Raw genomic sequence first — 15021 nt, forward strand, 5'->3', positions numbered from 1 at the left:
CAAGTTTGGGTCCCCTTGGGGGAGACAAATCGCAGTACCAATGAACAAGTAGACAATACTTTAAAAAGGAATGAAAGCGTTATTTGCTCTTCCTGCCATTCTGACCAACAGCACTCTCAGATCCCCCCTCTACAACAGGTGAGCTGATACTTAAGAAGTAATGGTCAAAGCTCCTGGCTTCTGGTTAGATCAGGGGTAGTCAAACTGCGGCCCTCCAGATGTCCATGGACTACAATTCCCATGAGCCCCTGCCAGCATTCGCTGGCAGGGGCTCATGGGAATTGTAATCCATGGACATCTGGAGGGCTTCAGTTTGACTACCCCTGGGTTAGCACTCTGTTACTCCCTTCCCAGAAAATCCAGCCCCAAACGAGAGGAAAGCACATCAAAGCAGATTTGAACCACGGCCTTCGTTTTTGCAAGGGGGAGAGACAGGAGGGAAGCAGAACTCAGGTCTGTCTTCCCTCCCTGCTGTCAGCCCCATTTCAGGGCGTGGCTGGGAGGCAGGGACTGCGTGCGGCTTCCTGAAGATAAGATCGCAGCGGCAAAGGGCCCCAGCGTGCTTCAAATTCCTGCGCCGGCTGGAGAGAAACAGAGCGCTCTCTTCAGCAAACAGCCGATAGCAGAAGCAGGGGAGGGACCGAAAGGTCTCTGGACTCTCCATCGTTTGGAAACCCGTTGTAATTCCAAGCAATTTCCAGGCTCCACCTGGGGACTGGCCACCCTAGCTGAGTGTTACCTTCCAGATGGGCCATCGGGCGTGTCCAGAAGATGCTCAGGTGGCCACATCTGCCCTTCCCAGGCTCTTCTCCAAAATCTCTGGGAATTTAGCAACCCACACTCCCCCCAATTTAAAGGTAAAGGTATCCCCTGTGCAAGCACTGGGTCATGTCTGACCCTTGGGGTGATGCCCTCTGGCGTTTTCTTGGCAATACCCCTGGTTTGCCAGTGCCTTCCCCAGTCATTAAGTGCCTCAGCCTGGACAGGTTGCCAATGCTGGGGGATGGCTCCAGCTTAAGAGCAAAATGCATTTCCACAAATGCATCTGGGAGGCAAGTCCCAATCTTCTAGCTTCAAGCTGTGGCCCCAGCTCCTCATTCTCTGGTTATGATGGGACAAGTCCGCAGTGGAATATTTCCAGAAGAGGTCTAAGAAACCTATTCCATTTGCGGGTTTTTCCCTTTCAATGTGAACAGCCGTCAGAAAAGTCCCACGTACCCTCAATATTCTCCGTTCCGATGCTTGCAGCACTTAGCCCGTGCGACGAATTTGGCATTTATTTGGTTTGATGATTTAAACGCGCCCATCCTCCAACGAACTGCTTAGGAAGGCACACGCTGGCTTACCCTGTCTTAGATTTTCACAGCAAGCCTGAGAAATGGCCTGAGGTCAGAGATGGAATTCTGATTCAGCATCACTCACAGCATCACTTCGGAGCTGAGCGAGAGAGATGTGACTTCCATGACTGTGAGTGACACAAGCTTTTGGAGAAGAGCAGAAGGTTGGGACCCTGTTGGGCAGGTACTCTATTCAGCAGTGGAAGGGGCTGCCTCAGGAGGTGGGGAGCTCCCCCTCCCTGGTGGTCTTCAAGCAGCGGCTGGACAGATCCTTCTCCTGGATGCTTGAGGCGGAGGCTGCATGGAGCAGGAGGTTGGCCTGTAGGGCCCCTTCCAACTCTATGGGTCTATGATTCTATAATCCTGCACTGAGCAGGGGGTTGGAACAGCCGGCCTGGATGGCCCCTTCCAACTCTATGATTCTATAATTCTGTTTGGAAAGGTCTGCTGGCAGGGGCTCCTGGGAATTGTAGTCCATGGTCGTCTGGAGAGGCACAGTTTGGCCAGCCCTGCCATATGGGGTCTTATCACCCGATGAATGTTTAACGAATTTATAAAATATATATTAAAAATTGAATAGCGCCCACCCATTCGGGAAACCCGTCCAGGTCCATCATGAAACGCCAAGGTTGCAGGAAACCCTGCTTGAGATAGCCTGACCTGGAGGTTGGCATCCGCACGCTGGATATCACATTGTCTAAAAAGACCACCCCCCCCCTACAACTCAGGGCTCCCAAGGATGCTGGGTGAGCCTTCCAGGGCTGCTGGATGACAAGCCACAGATAACAGGCAATGGGGCGCCCATCAGCACCTTTCGTGCTAAATTTCAAATCAGTCGCCCAGCCACACTTCCTTCCAGCTGAGCCAAAGGCATAGCTGCGTGGCAGGAGGCGGAGGGCTTGAGAGACCAGGCAGACAACGGCAAGCGTATTAATCTCATCAATTTGGGGGAACGACCTCCTCTCTCTCTCACCCATGCCTCCACGGAGAGCCATTCGACATCTGAAAAAGCCACTTTCCCTCCCCAGCAAACCTAAAGAGGCACAAGTTGATACTGGGTTCCTCCCCAAACAGGGCTTTTAATTTCCTCTTAATGAAATGGTACGGGCCTTTTGGAAGCGGGGGGGGTGGGGGTGGAGGTTGCCGGTCAACATTCTGCTAGACCCGGTTTTTAAGAAAACACCCCCGAAACGGAACAATGCTCACTTTTCCATTTTTGTAAGCTTGGACGGCAGCAGTGTGGCGTGGCTGAGAAAACCTGCGGCACGCCATGAAAAAAAGCGAACCTAAATCCTATTGCGCCCATGTGTTTCACTATGCGCTCTACAATGGGGGAGCATTTCTCAATACACGTCTTCACAAAAACCTCCTGCGGGGCCCGACATGCCCTAAGAAACTGAGGCTGGCAAACCACCCCGGCCGGCCTGTAATGTTTGGCTCGACTCAGAAGTTTGAAACAAATGTCAGTTTGTCCGCCAGGGTCGTGAATTTGGCTAGAGATGCCGCTGCATCTGCGCGTTCCCTCCCTCCGCCCCTGGCACAACATGCAGGGATGGAGGAGCGTTAAACAGCGATCGAGGATCGGGAGAGAAACACACTTTGGTTGGTGCAGATGCCCGCTTTTGGAACCAGATTGTCTGTCGCCTTCAATGTCAGAGCACAGATTTAGCAAGAGAAAGGAAGGTGAGAGTTATAGCATTATAATATTGAAGAGGAAGAAGTGTTGGGTTTTATATGCCGCTTTTCTCTACCCAAAGGAGAGCGGCTTACAATCTCCTTCCCTTTCCTCTCTCCACAACAGACACCCTGTGAGGGAGGGGAGGCTGAGAGAGCCCTGATATTATGGAAGAAGAAGAAAAATTGGTTCTTATATGCCACTTTTCTCTCCCCGAAGGAGTCTCAAAGCAACTTACAGTCGCCTTCCCTTCCTCTCCCCACAACAGACATCTCGTGAGGTAGGTGGGCTGAGAGCGCCTTGACAGCTCTATGAGAACAGCACCATCAGGGCTGTGACTAGCCCAGCTGATTTCATGTGGAGGAGCAAGGAATCAAACCCGGGCTCACCAGATTAGAAGATGCTGCTCTTAACCACTACGACACAGCTCGATTTATTACCTCTAAGAAAACAAGGCCTCCGTTTCACAAAACCCCAAAACTACAGCTACAAGCACCATACCAGTTCTCTGTACATGGTCGATTGCACCCTCTCCCTACCTTAATAGAAAAGCCATTTATTGACCGCTTCCTACAGATCCTCTCTCTTCGGGAGGAAAGATAAAACAGCTTTGTGGCAGGGCGGGCGGGGGACGAGCCAGAAAAATCCGGGATGACTTCAAAGAGGCCCAGCTACCAGAGGGAATTCGACCCCGCTTCCTATCTCCTTCCAGCATCGCACAGTAAATAGTTCGCAAAAAGGAGAAGGGAAGAACTCTGAGTGCTCCCAGATGTTTACATCCTTTCCAAGACATTGTCTAACTTTCAGATTATCAAAAAGGTGGTCAGGTGCCTAGGGAATTGCATCAGTCAATTAAGAGGGGCCTTATCAAACCCAATGACAGGAGCAAAGACAATGGGGATTTATCATCAAAAAGGATTTGCTGGGGTGGTGACTCAGAGAGTTCGTGCTCCCCCTATTATCAGCATGAGCAGGGGGACCGATCCCGGATTTCTCTGCAGGCCCGGGTGTTTACAGGGGATCAGGTGTGAGGGCAAGCAGACAGGATGCTGGCCGGTCCAGCTGGGGTTTCTGTGAAGCTATCCCAGAACACAGTTCAGGATTGCAAGGGGAGGCAGGTGATGGTTGAGAAGAACCAGTGGTCCGTGGGAACCTAGTCTGCCGCTAACAATCTTCCCGCCGAGAAATCTAAATGAGCTTCCAACGGTGCAACAGTTTGGCGGTTTATCTCAGAAGTGATCCACGTTTTATTTCAAAATTATTTTAAAGCCCACTAGGCAGAGAAGGGAGGGCTCTCGCCTTGGTATTTACTCATAGTGCCCGCTTTTAAATTTTATTTTATCTGCCTTTGATTCACTTTTATATTTGTAACCAAACTGTTTCACTGAAGACTGTAGTAAACATGTCTATTACGGATTGTTGACAAAGGCTGACTTCCCTGTTCAAACAAGTTAAAGGTGCTGGCAAGATCAGGCAACACCTTTTTATTTAGAGCAGGGGTAGTCAACCTGTGGTCCTCCAGGTGTTTGTGGACTACAATTCCCATGAGCCCCTGCCAGCAAAAGCTGGCAGGGGCTCATGGGAATTGTAGTCCACAAACACCTGGAGGACCACAGGTTGACTACCCCTGATTTAGAGTCATCCACTCCAGTATATGTGGTCTAATATTTAAATATTTCAGGCTTCTTAAAAAGGCCTTTGACAGGCTAGGATGGGCATATCTAGCACGTTTGCTAACATATCAGGTACCTTTTAAAAAATTCACTATGAGCTGATTGAAACGTATTAATTTTCTAGGCTAAACGATATAGAAAATAAAATTAACAAATAGGGTTGATCACCTCCTGAAAACACTCTTTTTGCTCAACGATTTATTAATAAGCTCATTAGAGGAATTTATCTGTTTTTGAAATAAATTAGAATACTACAGCACACATTTAACTGGCTACCTGTTCTCCACAGAGATAATACATTTCTTAATCCTACTTGTAATTTTAGCTACAGTCTGACTTAGCTGGTTCCCTTTCATGCAGAATCGTGTTTTATGAAATGTCCGCAGCTCTTTCTTACCGATCCTCACGTATGATTCTTGCTTTCTCTAACCTAAAGGGTATTTATTCTTGCCTCAATGAGAGTCATCAAAATAATCTCTGCCATTTTGCCAGTTTCCTACCTTCACTTTCATTCTTACTTTCTAAGCATTTAAAGGATACGGCAGCCTTTATCAAACAAACAAACAGCTTTGCTTGTTTGTACATGGATATCCGCAATCAGATTTGTTTTTTCTTTAAAAAACCTGCAAAGATTCTTTATTAAACTGATTCCCCCCACCCCAATACAGTATGACAATTAAAAATGATTAAAATGCTAGGCTGTTAATCCTGTTCTCTCTTCATTCAAGATCTTAAAGCTCAAAAAAACATATAAAGTAATATTTTTTGCTAAATCTAACCAGCTGAGTATTTAGTAACAGCAAGGGATACAAAGAAAATCTTTACCACTGGAATAGAGTGAAATGCAGAGTTTCGATTGCTACAGTGAAATATCTTGGTACATCCAAGAAGAACCTCTTTTGAATTTCTCTTTATCTTGGTCCATTATCCTAGCCTCTAATTATGTTTGTCTAAATCAGCCTTTTTCAACCCTTTGACCATGGAACAAGCTCCTGAGATAATTTTTCAGGCTTCGAGAAACTTGGAAGTGATGTCAGCTGGCCATGCCCCCATGCCACGCCCCTGGAAGTGACATCACCACCTGTGTTAAGGGGCTGGACTGAGTGCGGGAGGGACAGGAGGTGGTTTAAGGTGAAGTAGGCATGCAGGCCCATAAACCATGAGAAGATGATAATTGCCACTAACTGGAAAAACGCAGATTACATCTCACTAGATAATTGGCGAAAGAGAACTAGGCAGTTTATGATATTGGAAAAAGTTAACAAATAACATTAAAGTAATTCAAGGGGAGAAAAAGACTGAAGGTTTCAATACAATTTGGCTCAATTTGGCAAATTACGTAAGGAAATTTTCAGACTGTAAGGTATGTGAACTTAGTGTTGTAATGGGAGACTTGGAATCAAGATGAACAGTTGAAATGTAAGCGATGAAATGGACATTGTTTACAGGATTCAAAAGTTTTATGAAGCTACAGAGTTGTGTTGGGGTGAATTTTGTTTTTGGTGGGGCGTTTTTGTTGATTGTCTGTTATCCGTTATTTAATAAACAATTTTTTTAAAAGATTAAAAAAATAAACCATGAGAGAACTCACTCATGTTCGGGAGGGGGACCTATGGAATTGGGCAATTCCCTAGTTTGTGGCTGAGTCTATTACGGCGGGAGGGGAAAGGCTGCGGGCCCCCTCCAGAGCTCCTGCGGACCCACAGGGGCCCCCAGATCCCTGGTTGGGAATCCCTGGTCTAAATTGCGTCACGCTTTATTTCTGCAAGAATAAGCCTAAAAAAGAATTCTCCACCAAACATGAATCTCATTCTACGTGACGTATTTTGAGACCGACTGTTAATTGTTATTCACAGCCTGTCTCATGGTCTACTGTAGCCCTTCACAACAACTCTATGAAACAGCCTTTACCAGTCCATTTGGATCGCGTGGGAACCTGAAGTGGGATGATAATGCCTGTGACAAATACAGATGAAACATTTTGCCGGGATTTCCCCAGAATTCCATCCTTACCTGGTTCCGGCCTGACCACCAACAGCAATGACTCTGCCTTCGACCGCAGCCAGCTCATATATTTGAACGAAAATTCGAACTCAAGCCTCTTGAGCCCTAATTTGCACAGCTTGCACTGTGGCCACAGAATCCAGTGCTCATTAGACTAATTCAGTCGAGATAATCTCAGCCCTTAGCAAGGGGGAGAGGGGGATGCCTGACTCCATATACCCCGAGGAGGTAGATAGAGGCCTGAATCCGTCTCTCCAGAATTCTGAACTTGATAAGTGACACTGATCCAACGACACCATCCCCGTCCAACAGGATATTAATTCCATCTGAGGAAGAGGGGATTTTGAGTCCCCACCAATGCCCTCTCTCTCCAAAATCTCATTTTGCCTGCCTCTGTGGCCCCTGAGCACTGTTCTCCAGGAATAAAATTTCAGGAGGCATAGCAGGAGGCAGAAGTAGGAAAGCCCTGCCCCACAAAGTCCATGGGGGCTCGGATGCACTCTTGGCATCCATCCAGGGGAATTCTGCAAAATTGCAGAAGCTGGATTTGGGAACTAAGTTTTGGCCACCCTGTGGAACTCAGCTGTCTTTCCAGAAAACACAAGAAGCAACAGTTCTGGTCCTGTTCACTGCAGAAAAGAGTTTGAACCCACGTGGGAACACAACAGAAGATCATCCACAGATTGGGGGTGTAGCAGTTAACTGTACCCCTTAGCTGTTACTGCCCTGGCTAAAACGAGGCAAAATCTACCCGAAAGCTCCATCTTGTACACAGAATACATTATGCAGAACCCATGAAAAATTCACTTTATAATTTATTTCAAAGAATCTCCTTGGGTCGGAATCTGGGTTACCTTCTTGCATAATTCAGACTGCTAACACGCAAAGGTGTGCCAATATTAAAACAACAACAACAACAACCAGCAAAGCCTTTCTCATTGGACAATGGTGCACGGGTGTGTGTGTGTGTGCGCGCACGCGTGCGCATGCCTGATCCACGGAGCGCTTTGATGCTAGCAGCCACATCTGTCCCACAGGGACGTCAGAGACCAGGGAGTTGTTTATCAGGTTCTACAGAGCGGCTCCTGGGAATGTGTCTTCTGTTCGGATCTAAATGACTGGGTGGGGAAAGCATCAAGGATGGTAAAAAGATCCCAGGGATCTGGATGGCTGTATGCTAAAGGGATGCTGGTGCTTTAAGAATCCGGCATTGTGCTTCCTTCCCCCTCCCCACCCCCCTCACCCTGTCTCAGCTCCAGCTCCATGTATTTAAGAAACCAAATACATATTTTGTTTTAAAAAGAGGCCACATTGAAAACCGTGTGTGCAATGGTCTTTGCAGAAACCCAGCCACCTCCCACCTTCTCTTGGCAAACGCAGGACACCCATTGTAATCCATGCCAAAGGGATTTCTCTGGTGAGCCATATGGAACCGCCAGAGTTTTCCCTTCTGCACTGTGTACAGCTCCAGGAGCGCCAGTGGTCTATAAATAACCCCTTTGCAGACATCCCCGGCTTCCGGTTCTGCAGCTCTTCCCTTCCCAACAGTCCCATCCTCTCTCCTCTCCTCTCCTCCCCTCCCTCCCCCCCCCCAGCAGCAGGCATGAGGCTTGCCCATACAAGAAAGCACAGCAGATGCTCCGGAGGAAGCAGACGGAGGGGAGGGCCTTCCGCCTCCCCCTCTCCCCAATTTTCTCACGCTAGATTCAGGCTGAACTTGGGAGGGGACGGGGGTAGGAGGGGAGCTCAGATCCTGCCCCGGCCCGATAGAGGGGTGCACCAATGCATGGCCCACAGCCAGCGTGGGTGATGTTTTGTCCTCATTCAGTGTAAACGCCGACACATCTCCAAAGGGGAGACACCGACAAACGTTGAGGTGTCCGGTAGGGAAATCATCCTGCCATCTAATGAAGGGGAAAGAGGGAGGTGATCACCAAGGAAGGGGGGAAAAGTATAAAAATACGGCATGTCAACGAATCACGTGAAGGGGAGGGAGAATTCCCCATCTGGTCTAAGGTCTACTTCCAGGGTGGCTGCTATTAAGTGGGGAGTGTGGGGCAAGGAAGAGATCCTCAAAGTTGCTAAGAAAGATCTCGTGTGCCCACTTGCGGATCAAGGCCAGAGGACAGGCACGCAAGATCTCCCACGAGGCCTTCCTCATTCAGTTTGTAGATCAGGTTGTTTATGAAGGGGTAAAAAGCCAAGTCCCTTTGGAGCGCTGTGCTTAGTGGGAAGCTATCTTTTCTAGGGCAGGGGCAGTCAAACTGCGGCCCTCCAGATAAGAACGCTGGCAGGGGCTCATGGGAATTGTAGTCCACGGACATCTGGAGGGCCGCAGTCTGACCACCCCTGTTCTAGGGGACAAGAGAGAGGAAAGGAATTGTTTAAAAAAAAAAAACCTTTGATGCCAGAAATCAGCAACTGGGATCATGGCCCTTCCGCTGCTGCTTTCCTGTTCCTCCAACACAAAAGGAGGGATTTGGGTGAGCCTGCAGTTTATACCACTTGTGTGCATCTGAGGAGGAAGGGAGAAAGGGTGTTGGGCCAGCGTCTATGTTTACACTGAATCACCAAGGCAGAAACCCGGATGAATTTGAGCGTGATGAATTCTGCATTTTTTTTTTTATTGCAGCTGTGCTTCTCTGCTTCTAGTTGCGTTTCAGGACGCTCAAGGGCGTGGTTTCTCAAGCTGCACGTTCTTATCCAGAAGTGTGCTACTCCCTGCACACTCGGTGTGACTTTCCTCTGCACGCTCTTCCCTGGTTGGCTTCCTTTGTATACCTTGTTGTCATTTTTCTCGGTGTGCGCAAGACAGCCCATTTGCTGCTTGAAGCGGGGAGCTCCCAATGCAAGCCGTGGAGTAAGCAGAAGAGAGCTGTTATCCTACAGCAAGGGTAGTCAACCTGTGGTCCTCCAGATGTCCATGGACTACAATTCCCATGAGCCCCTGCCAGCATTCTTATCTGTTAGCATCCTCCACAAAGTTGCCAAAACTCCAGGGAAGATGCAAGCATTTCACCAGACTTGACAAGAAGTTTTAGGGAGCTTGGAGTGGCCCACATCCAGGGAAGAGATTTGGGGGTGGGGAGGGGGGAAGGGACAGGGGCAGATGCATTTGTCATTCTCCAGAATGGAGAAAGCAGAGTTATTCGACATGGCATCTTTTTTTATTAATGAGAACTGAGATGTAGTTTTAATGCCTGCAAAACAATTTGGGCCATTTTATGGCATTTACGGTCCTGTTTTTATCGTACTAGGCCTCGGGCTTTGGCTAGAAAGGTGGATTACAAATAAAACAAGGAGCTAAACCAACAGATGTTTCAGCTAAGTCAGAATTTCACAAGGCAGACAAGCTACCTGGCTTACACTCTGGCTTCATTTTAACTGAAGGGTCGGGGAGACGGGCAATAAAGATGTCTCTGGGTTTTTCAAAGAGGAATACCCTTTTTCAGGACATTGTAATCTATTCAGGACAGACCTCCTTAGTCCTTTTCCCGGGGCGTAATAAGGATTCCTAGCTGGATTCTCCTGGTTTTATCTTCAGCTAGGCGAACAGAAAAGTGATCAACCAGCAGGGATAATTCAGGAGGCTGCATCTTACTTCTGCAGTGGTTTACTCTGGGGGGGAGGAGCACAGCTGGAAGGATCCGACTTTGGAGCTCACAGACTCCCCGGGGCAAGCCACCCGCCCCCTCAACCCCTTTCTTCAGCACTTGTGCCTGTAATGTGAGGATAAGAATATTGGCCTGCTTTTTACAGTCGCCAGCATGGATTACCGAAAGCTGGTTTAAATAAAAGCCAGAGGAACGAAACCTTGACCGTACCATTTCTGGCTGGGATGTAGGGAGGAGGGTTGGGTGGGGGAGCTGGCTGTTTCGATGTTCCACTGAGATTGGGGGGGGGGGTCTCTCCTCCTGCCCACCACACAAACAGCACCTTTGGGAGAGCGCTGGGCTAGAACTCTGCTCTCTGCTGAGGTGCTAGTTTTCCATGTGTTGGGGAACTATGCTCCCCCCCCCCCCAACCAAGGAAGCGGTAATAAATGCAACCTTTCACCTGCAACCCGAATCTCAGCACCCGGGGAAAACCTTTCCCATCCAGTACTGCTGACTGCAAAAACAGACTCGGGAGAAGAATGTCTGTGAAGCACTTAAAACCCTCAAGAATTGCAAAACATCGTTGTCTTTCCCGCCCCCTCAATGCCTTATGCGCCCACTTCCAAGGAGGTGCATATTCCAGATTCTCCGAGGGTCTCCTTTTGCCTTCATTCCAGAGGGGAAGGCACCTGAAGAAAGGATGAAATCCATCCTATACTGATAAGAGGTTCAGGAAACACAGTTAGGATTCTGGAGAGGAAACTCTGGTTCCTGTTCCCCCCTTGAAACGTCTCCAGAGTAGGGGGTTTAGGAGACAAAAACACCTCCTTAAACAAGCAAACAAAACCCCTGGTTAATCTAAAGCAAAGGTCATTGTTTTTTGTTTTGTTTTGTTTTGCAATCAGATCTGCATTTTGGAGATGAATTTTCTCATCCACTTCGAGGGGGGAGGGGGCAGCTTTCTAGGAGAAAGTTTGAAAAGTTTTTGGTTGTTCTCTTTCTCCCGGACGTTCCTGTGAGGTTACTGCACGCTGGCAGGCCTGATCTATGGAATCACCTCGCATGGGGTGGGGGTGGGGGTAAAATTTTGGTCTCGTCCTTTTTCTCCGGGGTTCTTCTGGCTCTTTGCAGAAGAAACTGCAGTTCCCAAACCAACAGCCTCCCCCCCACTCCACTCTTTGCCTGGGAAAAGGAGGGAGGGGGAATTTGAGGCAAAACTGGAGCAGAGGTGCAAGGGGGGTGTCCACAGCTGAGTCCCAATCACAGGCTGACTCACAATCCGCACGCTCCAGGAAGGCTCTGGGAGAGCCATTAGGGGAGGGGTCTCATGCAAACAATAAGGCTTGCTTGGTCCAGAAAAAAATAATTGGGGGAAAGAGGGGGGTACACAGGGGAGGGGATACTGCGATGTCTGAGGTTTTAGTAGCCCCGTCTAGAAAATTGTGGCAATGATACATTTTTTTTACAAAATCCGGTGTTTTGTTTGTTTGTCTAAAAGACCCCGAAGAGCCCACTCCTCAAACTGAGTCCTTGCCATCCTTGCTAGCACCAGCCGCCCCCTAACCCTCCCACCCCCCACCCCCACCCCACAGGCTGTTCACATATGTATATATAGAAAGATTAAAGGCTTGGTGTACTATTTAGTTAATTGGATTCGGTCAGAGACCTTATCAAGAGTTAGGAGCTGCTAAGCCAGCTTGGGGCGTTTGTTTGGTGATGGTTGGGAGGAATTTGGTGGAAATACGTTTCCCGGGTCTTTCCGCCAGAACTAGATCGAATTTACAGAACGAGAACAACACAAGAACCACCACTGCCCCCCCCCTTCTCCACTGCAGGCCAGGAACTGTGGCTTAACACCAAAGAGAGGGGTGGGGGACACAGGCCTAGGCACGGTGTACCCCGTGAAGGGGGAGGGAGAGGCAGAAAGCAAACGTCTGTACGAAACAAAGATAAATAAGAAATTGCGTCTGCAGCAGGATGCAAAATATTTTTGGAGTGACGAGTTACAGAGAGGGTCTATAGGCTTAAGAAGATTTCGCACGCTGGAGTTTTGAATGTTCTAGCACTGCTGGGGAGGGGGGGGGGCAGAAAAGAAAATCCGCTCCTACATCCAAACAGAAAAGTCACAGGCACGCTCTGCCACTGTCGAAATCAAACCAATTCGCCAACACATAAACAGGAGAAGCCAAGGCTTAGAAATCTCCCCGAGAACCTGAAAAAGAAAGGATTCCCTCCGAAGGGAAACCCTTTCAACGGAGATCCTGCCATCCAAAGGATGCTGGGCACAAACATCCATGCTTGGGGCAAGAAGCACAGTGACCCCCAAACTGGATCACGGCCACTGAAGAACCACCGAGCCAGGCTGTTCCAGTGGGAGACCCCATTCCCACAGAAGCCCCCCCCCCACCACCCGTATAACACCTGATCTTTCTTAATAAGGTCACATCGAAAAGCCGGCGATAGGGAGGAGGGAGACACCCGGTCATGCCGGGCCCGAGAGAGATCCCAGTATACGTACAGTGGTTGGAACTGTTCCAGTGCTGGTTACGGAGAGGGGTCCCGTACGGGTTGGGGTTCCCGGCACCTTTGTCCTGAATCAAGCAGGCACGGTTCTGGTTGTAAAAATCCATCATGAAGAAGGGGTTAGGGCTGCTGTTTAATCCGGCTACATCCACACTTTCGTACATCTTCTTCAGGCAGAACAAGAGGGAAAGAAGTGTGTGTGTGTGTGTACGGGGCAGGGAGGGGGGGTATTGGGGGTAGGAAAGAGGGAAGTAGGGAGGGGGGGGGAATCAAGGTTTACGGAGAACCGAAGCGCCAAATCCTACAGTAGCGACGAATCGAGGGACAAGGGACGGCTCGGCTGGTTGTTTTTCTGATTTCTCTCAATCCCTAGTGGGGAGATATTTAGGGAATCCAGAAGCAGCTGGGGAATCCGCCAAGCAGGCTGGGTCGGCCTCCAGTGTTTTTGTGCAAAGTTTTAAAAAATAAAACAAACCCCAAAGACAATACTGAAGTCTTCAATTTCTTCGGGCTTCTATTCCAGGCGGGTCCCTGGGGAGACATGCCGGCCAATCCTGGGATGAGAGGCTTCTCCCATTTCAAGACCAAAAATATATTTATAAATCCAAAAAAATAAAGGGGGGGGAGGGGGGAAGAGAATGATTATTTAAAAAACAAAAATGCAAGCCACTCAAATCTTCCCGCAAGCAGAATTATTCGGAAGGTTCCCTGACGTTAGCCCAAATTTTGAACACATTTCCGCCTTCTGTTCTGTTCCGTGACTCTCCCTCCCTCCTCCTCCTCCCAAACTCGAAAAGAAGAGAGAAGGAGTATTTTTCTGCAGCGACTCCCTCCAGGAAAAGGAAGAAAAAAAAAGAGATTTAAAAAAAAAGTTTCAGAGGGGGAAAAAGACAAAATAAGCAAAGCTTCCTGCAACAATTCGACTGCTTTTCCTGTCTGGCAAACCGTGGGATGAAATGCAAAAGAGCAATGTCCATGGGTGCCTATGTGTGCATTTTTTTAAAAAGCAGAACAAAAGCCGTATCTCCTGATCGCGGACAGAGGGGGAACGAGAGGGGCTGGAGGGGGGGAAGGAAGCATCTCAATGTGTTGTCAGATTCTCAGAGCTGGGGAAGCCGCCAACCCCCAAGCCGAGAGCCTCCTCGGATGCAGGAGGATTTCTCTCCAGCTGCCTCGCTCCAACCCCTCTCCCTGGGAAGAGAAAACGGCCTGTGTGCATGTGCGCACGACGGGGGCGCGCATGTGTGTGTGATTCACAGGGCTGATAGATTAAAGGCAGCGCAAAAAAAAAAAAGAAAGAAAGAAAAAAAAGAAAAGAAATGTCTTCCCTGACACGAAAACTCCACGGGCTTAACTCTTTCCTTACCTGCCGTGGTCTATGCCTGGTGCAGCCCAGACCTAACTGCGGAAGCAAACAGGAGGATGGAGGGGGTGGGGAAGGGGAAGGGGAAGGGGAAGGGAGCGAAATTAATGAATGAAAGAAAGGAAGGGGAGGAGGAATGGGAAAAAAGGGAGAGGGGAAGAAGGGGGAAAACGGCGGGTGAGATGGGGGTGGAGAGGACGCCTCGCTCCCAGCTGCCGCCCTCTACAAAGCGGGCAGCCCCTGCACCATCATCCACGCACAAGGGGGATGTGCGGAAAGCGCCCCTCCGACACGCAGGCTTCTCCCTCCCCCGGCCCCGCTGCAAGGACCCCCAGCCTGGGCGGCCCTTCCTGCCAGCATCACCCCTCTCCGGCAGGCAGGTTTCGGCTGCCCCTCATTTGCCTAATGCTATGCAGCTGAACTCCGCCTGAACCCTCCTGGCAGAAAGCTTCACCTCCAAATGACCCACTCACAGGCCTTCTCCTTGCTGGTGACATCACAGGGGCGCTCCCCCCCACCCCGCCTCCTCCTCCCCCTAGCCTGCCAAGGGCTGCCGCCCGCCTGCCCGCCCGCCGCCACACAGGGGCAGGGGATGCCCAGAGAGCAGGCTGGCGAGAGAGATGCCCCTCCGCCACACGCAGGTCGGGGAGGAAGGGAAGGCCGGATGGGCAGGGCCTCGGGGACAGAAAGCCCAGGGACCAACGCACACAAATCCCAAGGGCACGGGTTCTAATCCTGGCCAAATCACGGCGCCTGCTGGCTGACGGTGGGTTGCAGAAACGGGAACATGACGTGAGCAGAGGCGGGGGCCAGAAGTTCCAATCCTTCACAATTTTAAGTTTTGGATCTG

General features: G+C 49.6%; 1 protein-coding gene across 9 annotated transcripts in view; it reads right to left on the reverse strand.

Annotated features, from left to right (window-relative positions):
• RARA (retinoic acid receptor alpha) overlaps window positions 1-15021 on the reverse strand; it is a 162726-nt gene that overhangs the window by 35961 nt on the left and 111744 nt on the right. Inside the window, exon 1 of one of the 9 annotated variants that reach the window (XM_077313710.1) lies at window positions 12804-14067. The exons of 7 other annotated variants lie outside the window; for them this stretch is intronic. In XM_077313710.1, the coding sequence (XP_077169825.1) occupies window positions 12804-12972 (169 nt within the window). In that variant the 5' untranslated portion in view covers window positions 12973-14067. Of the gene's footprint in view, window positions 1-12803; window positions 14068-15021 lie in introns of those variants that run through there. One more of the 9 variants, XM_077313713.1, reaches the window with a different exon arrangement.

Source organism: Paroedura picta, chromosome 16 (assembly GCF_049243985.1).
Source record: "Paroedura picta isolate Pp20150507F chromosome 16, Ppicta_v3.0, whole genome shotgun sequence".
Classification (NCBI taxonomy): domain Eukaryota; kingdom Metazoa; phylum Chordata; class Lepidosauria; order Squamata; family Gekkonidae; genus Paroedura; species Paroedura picta.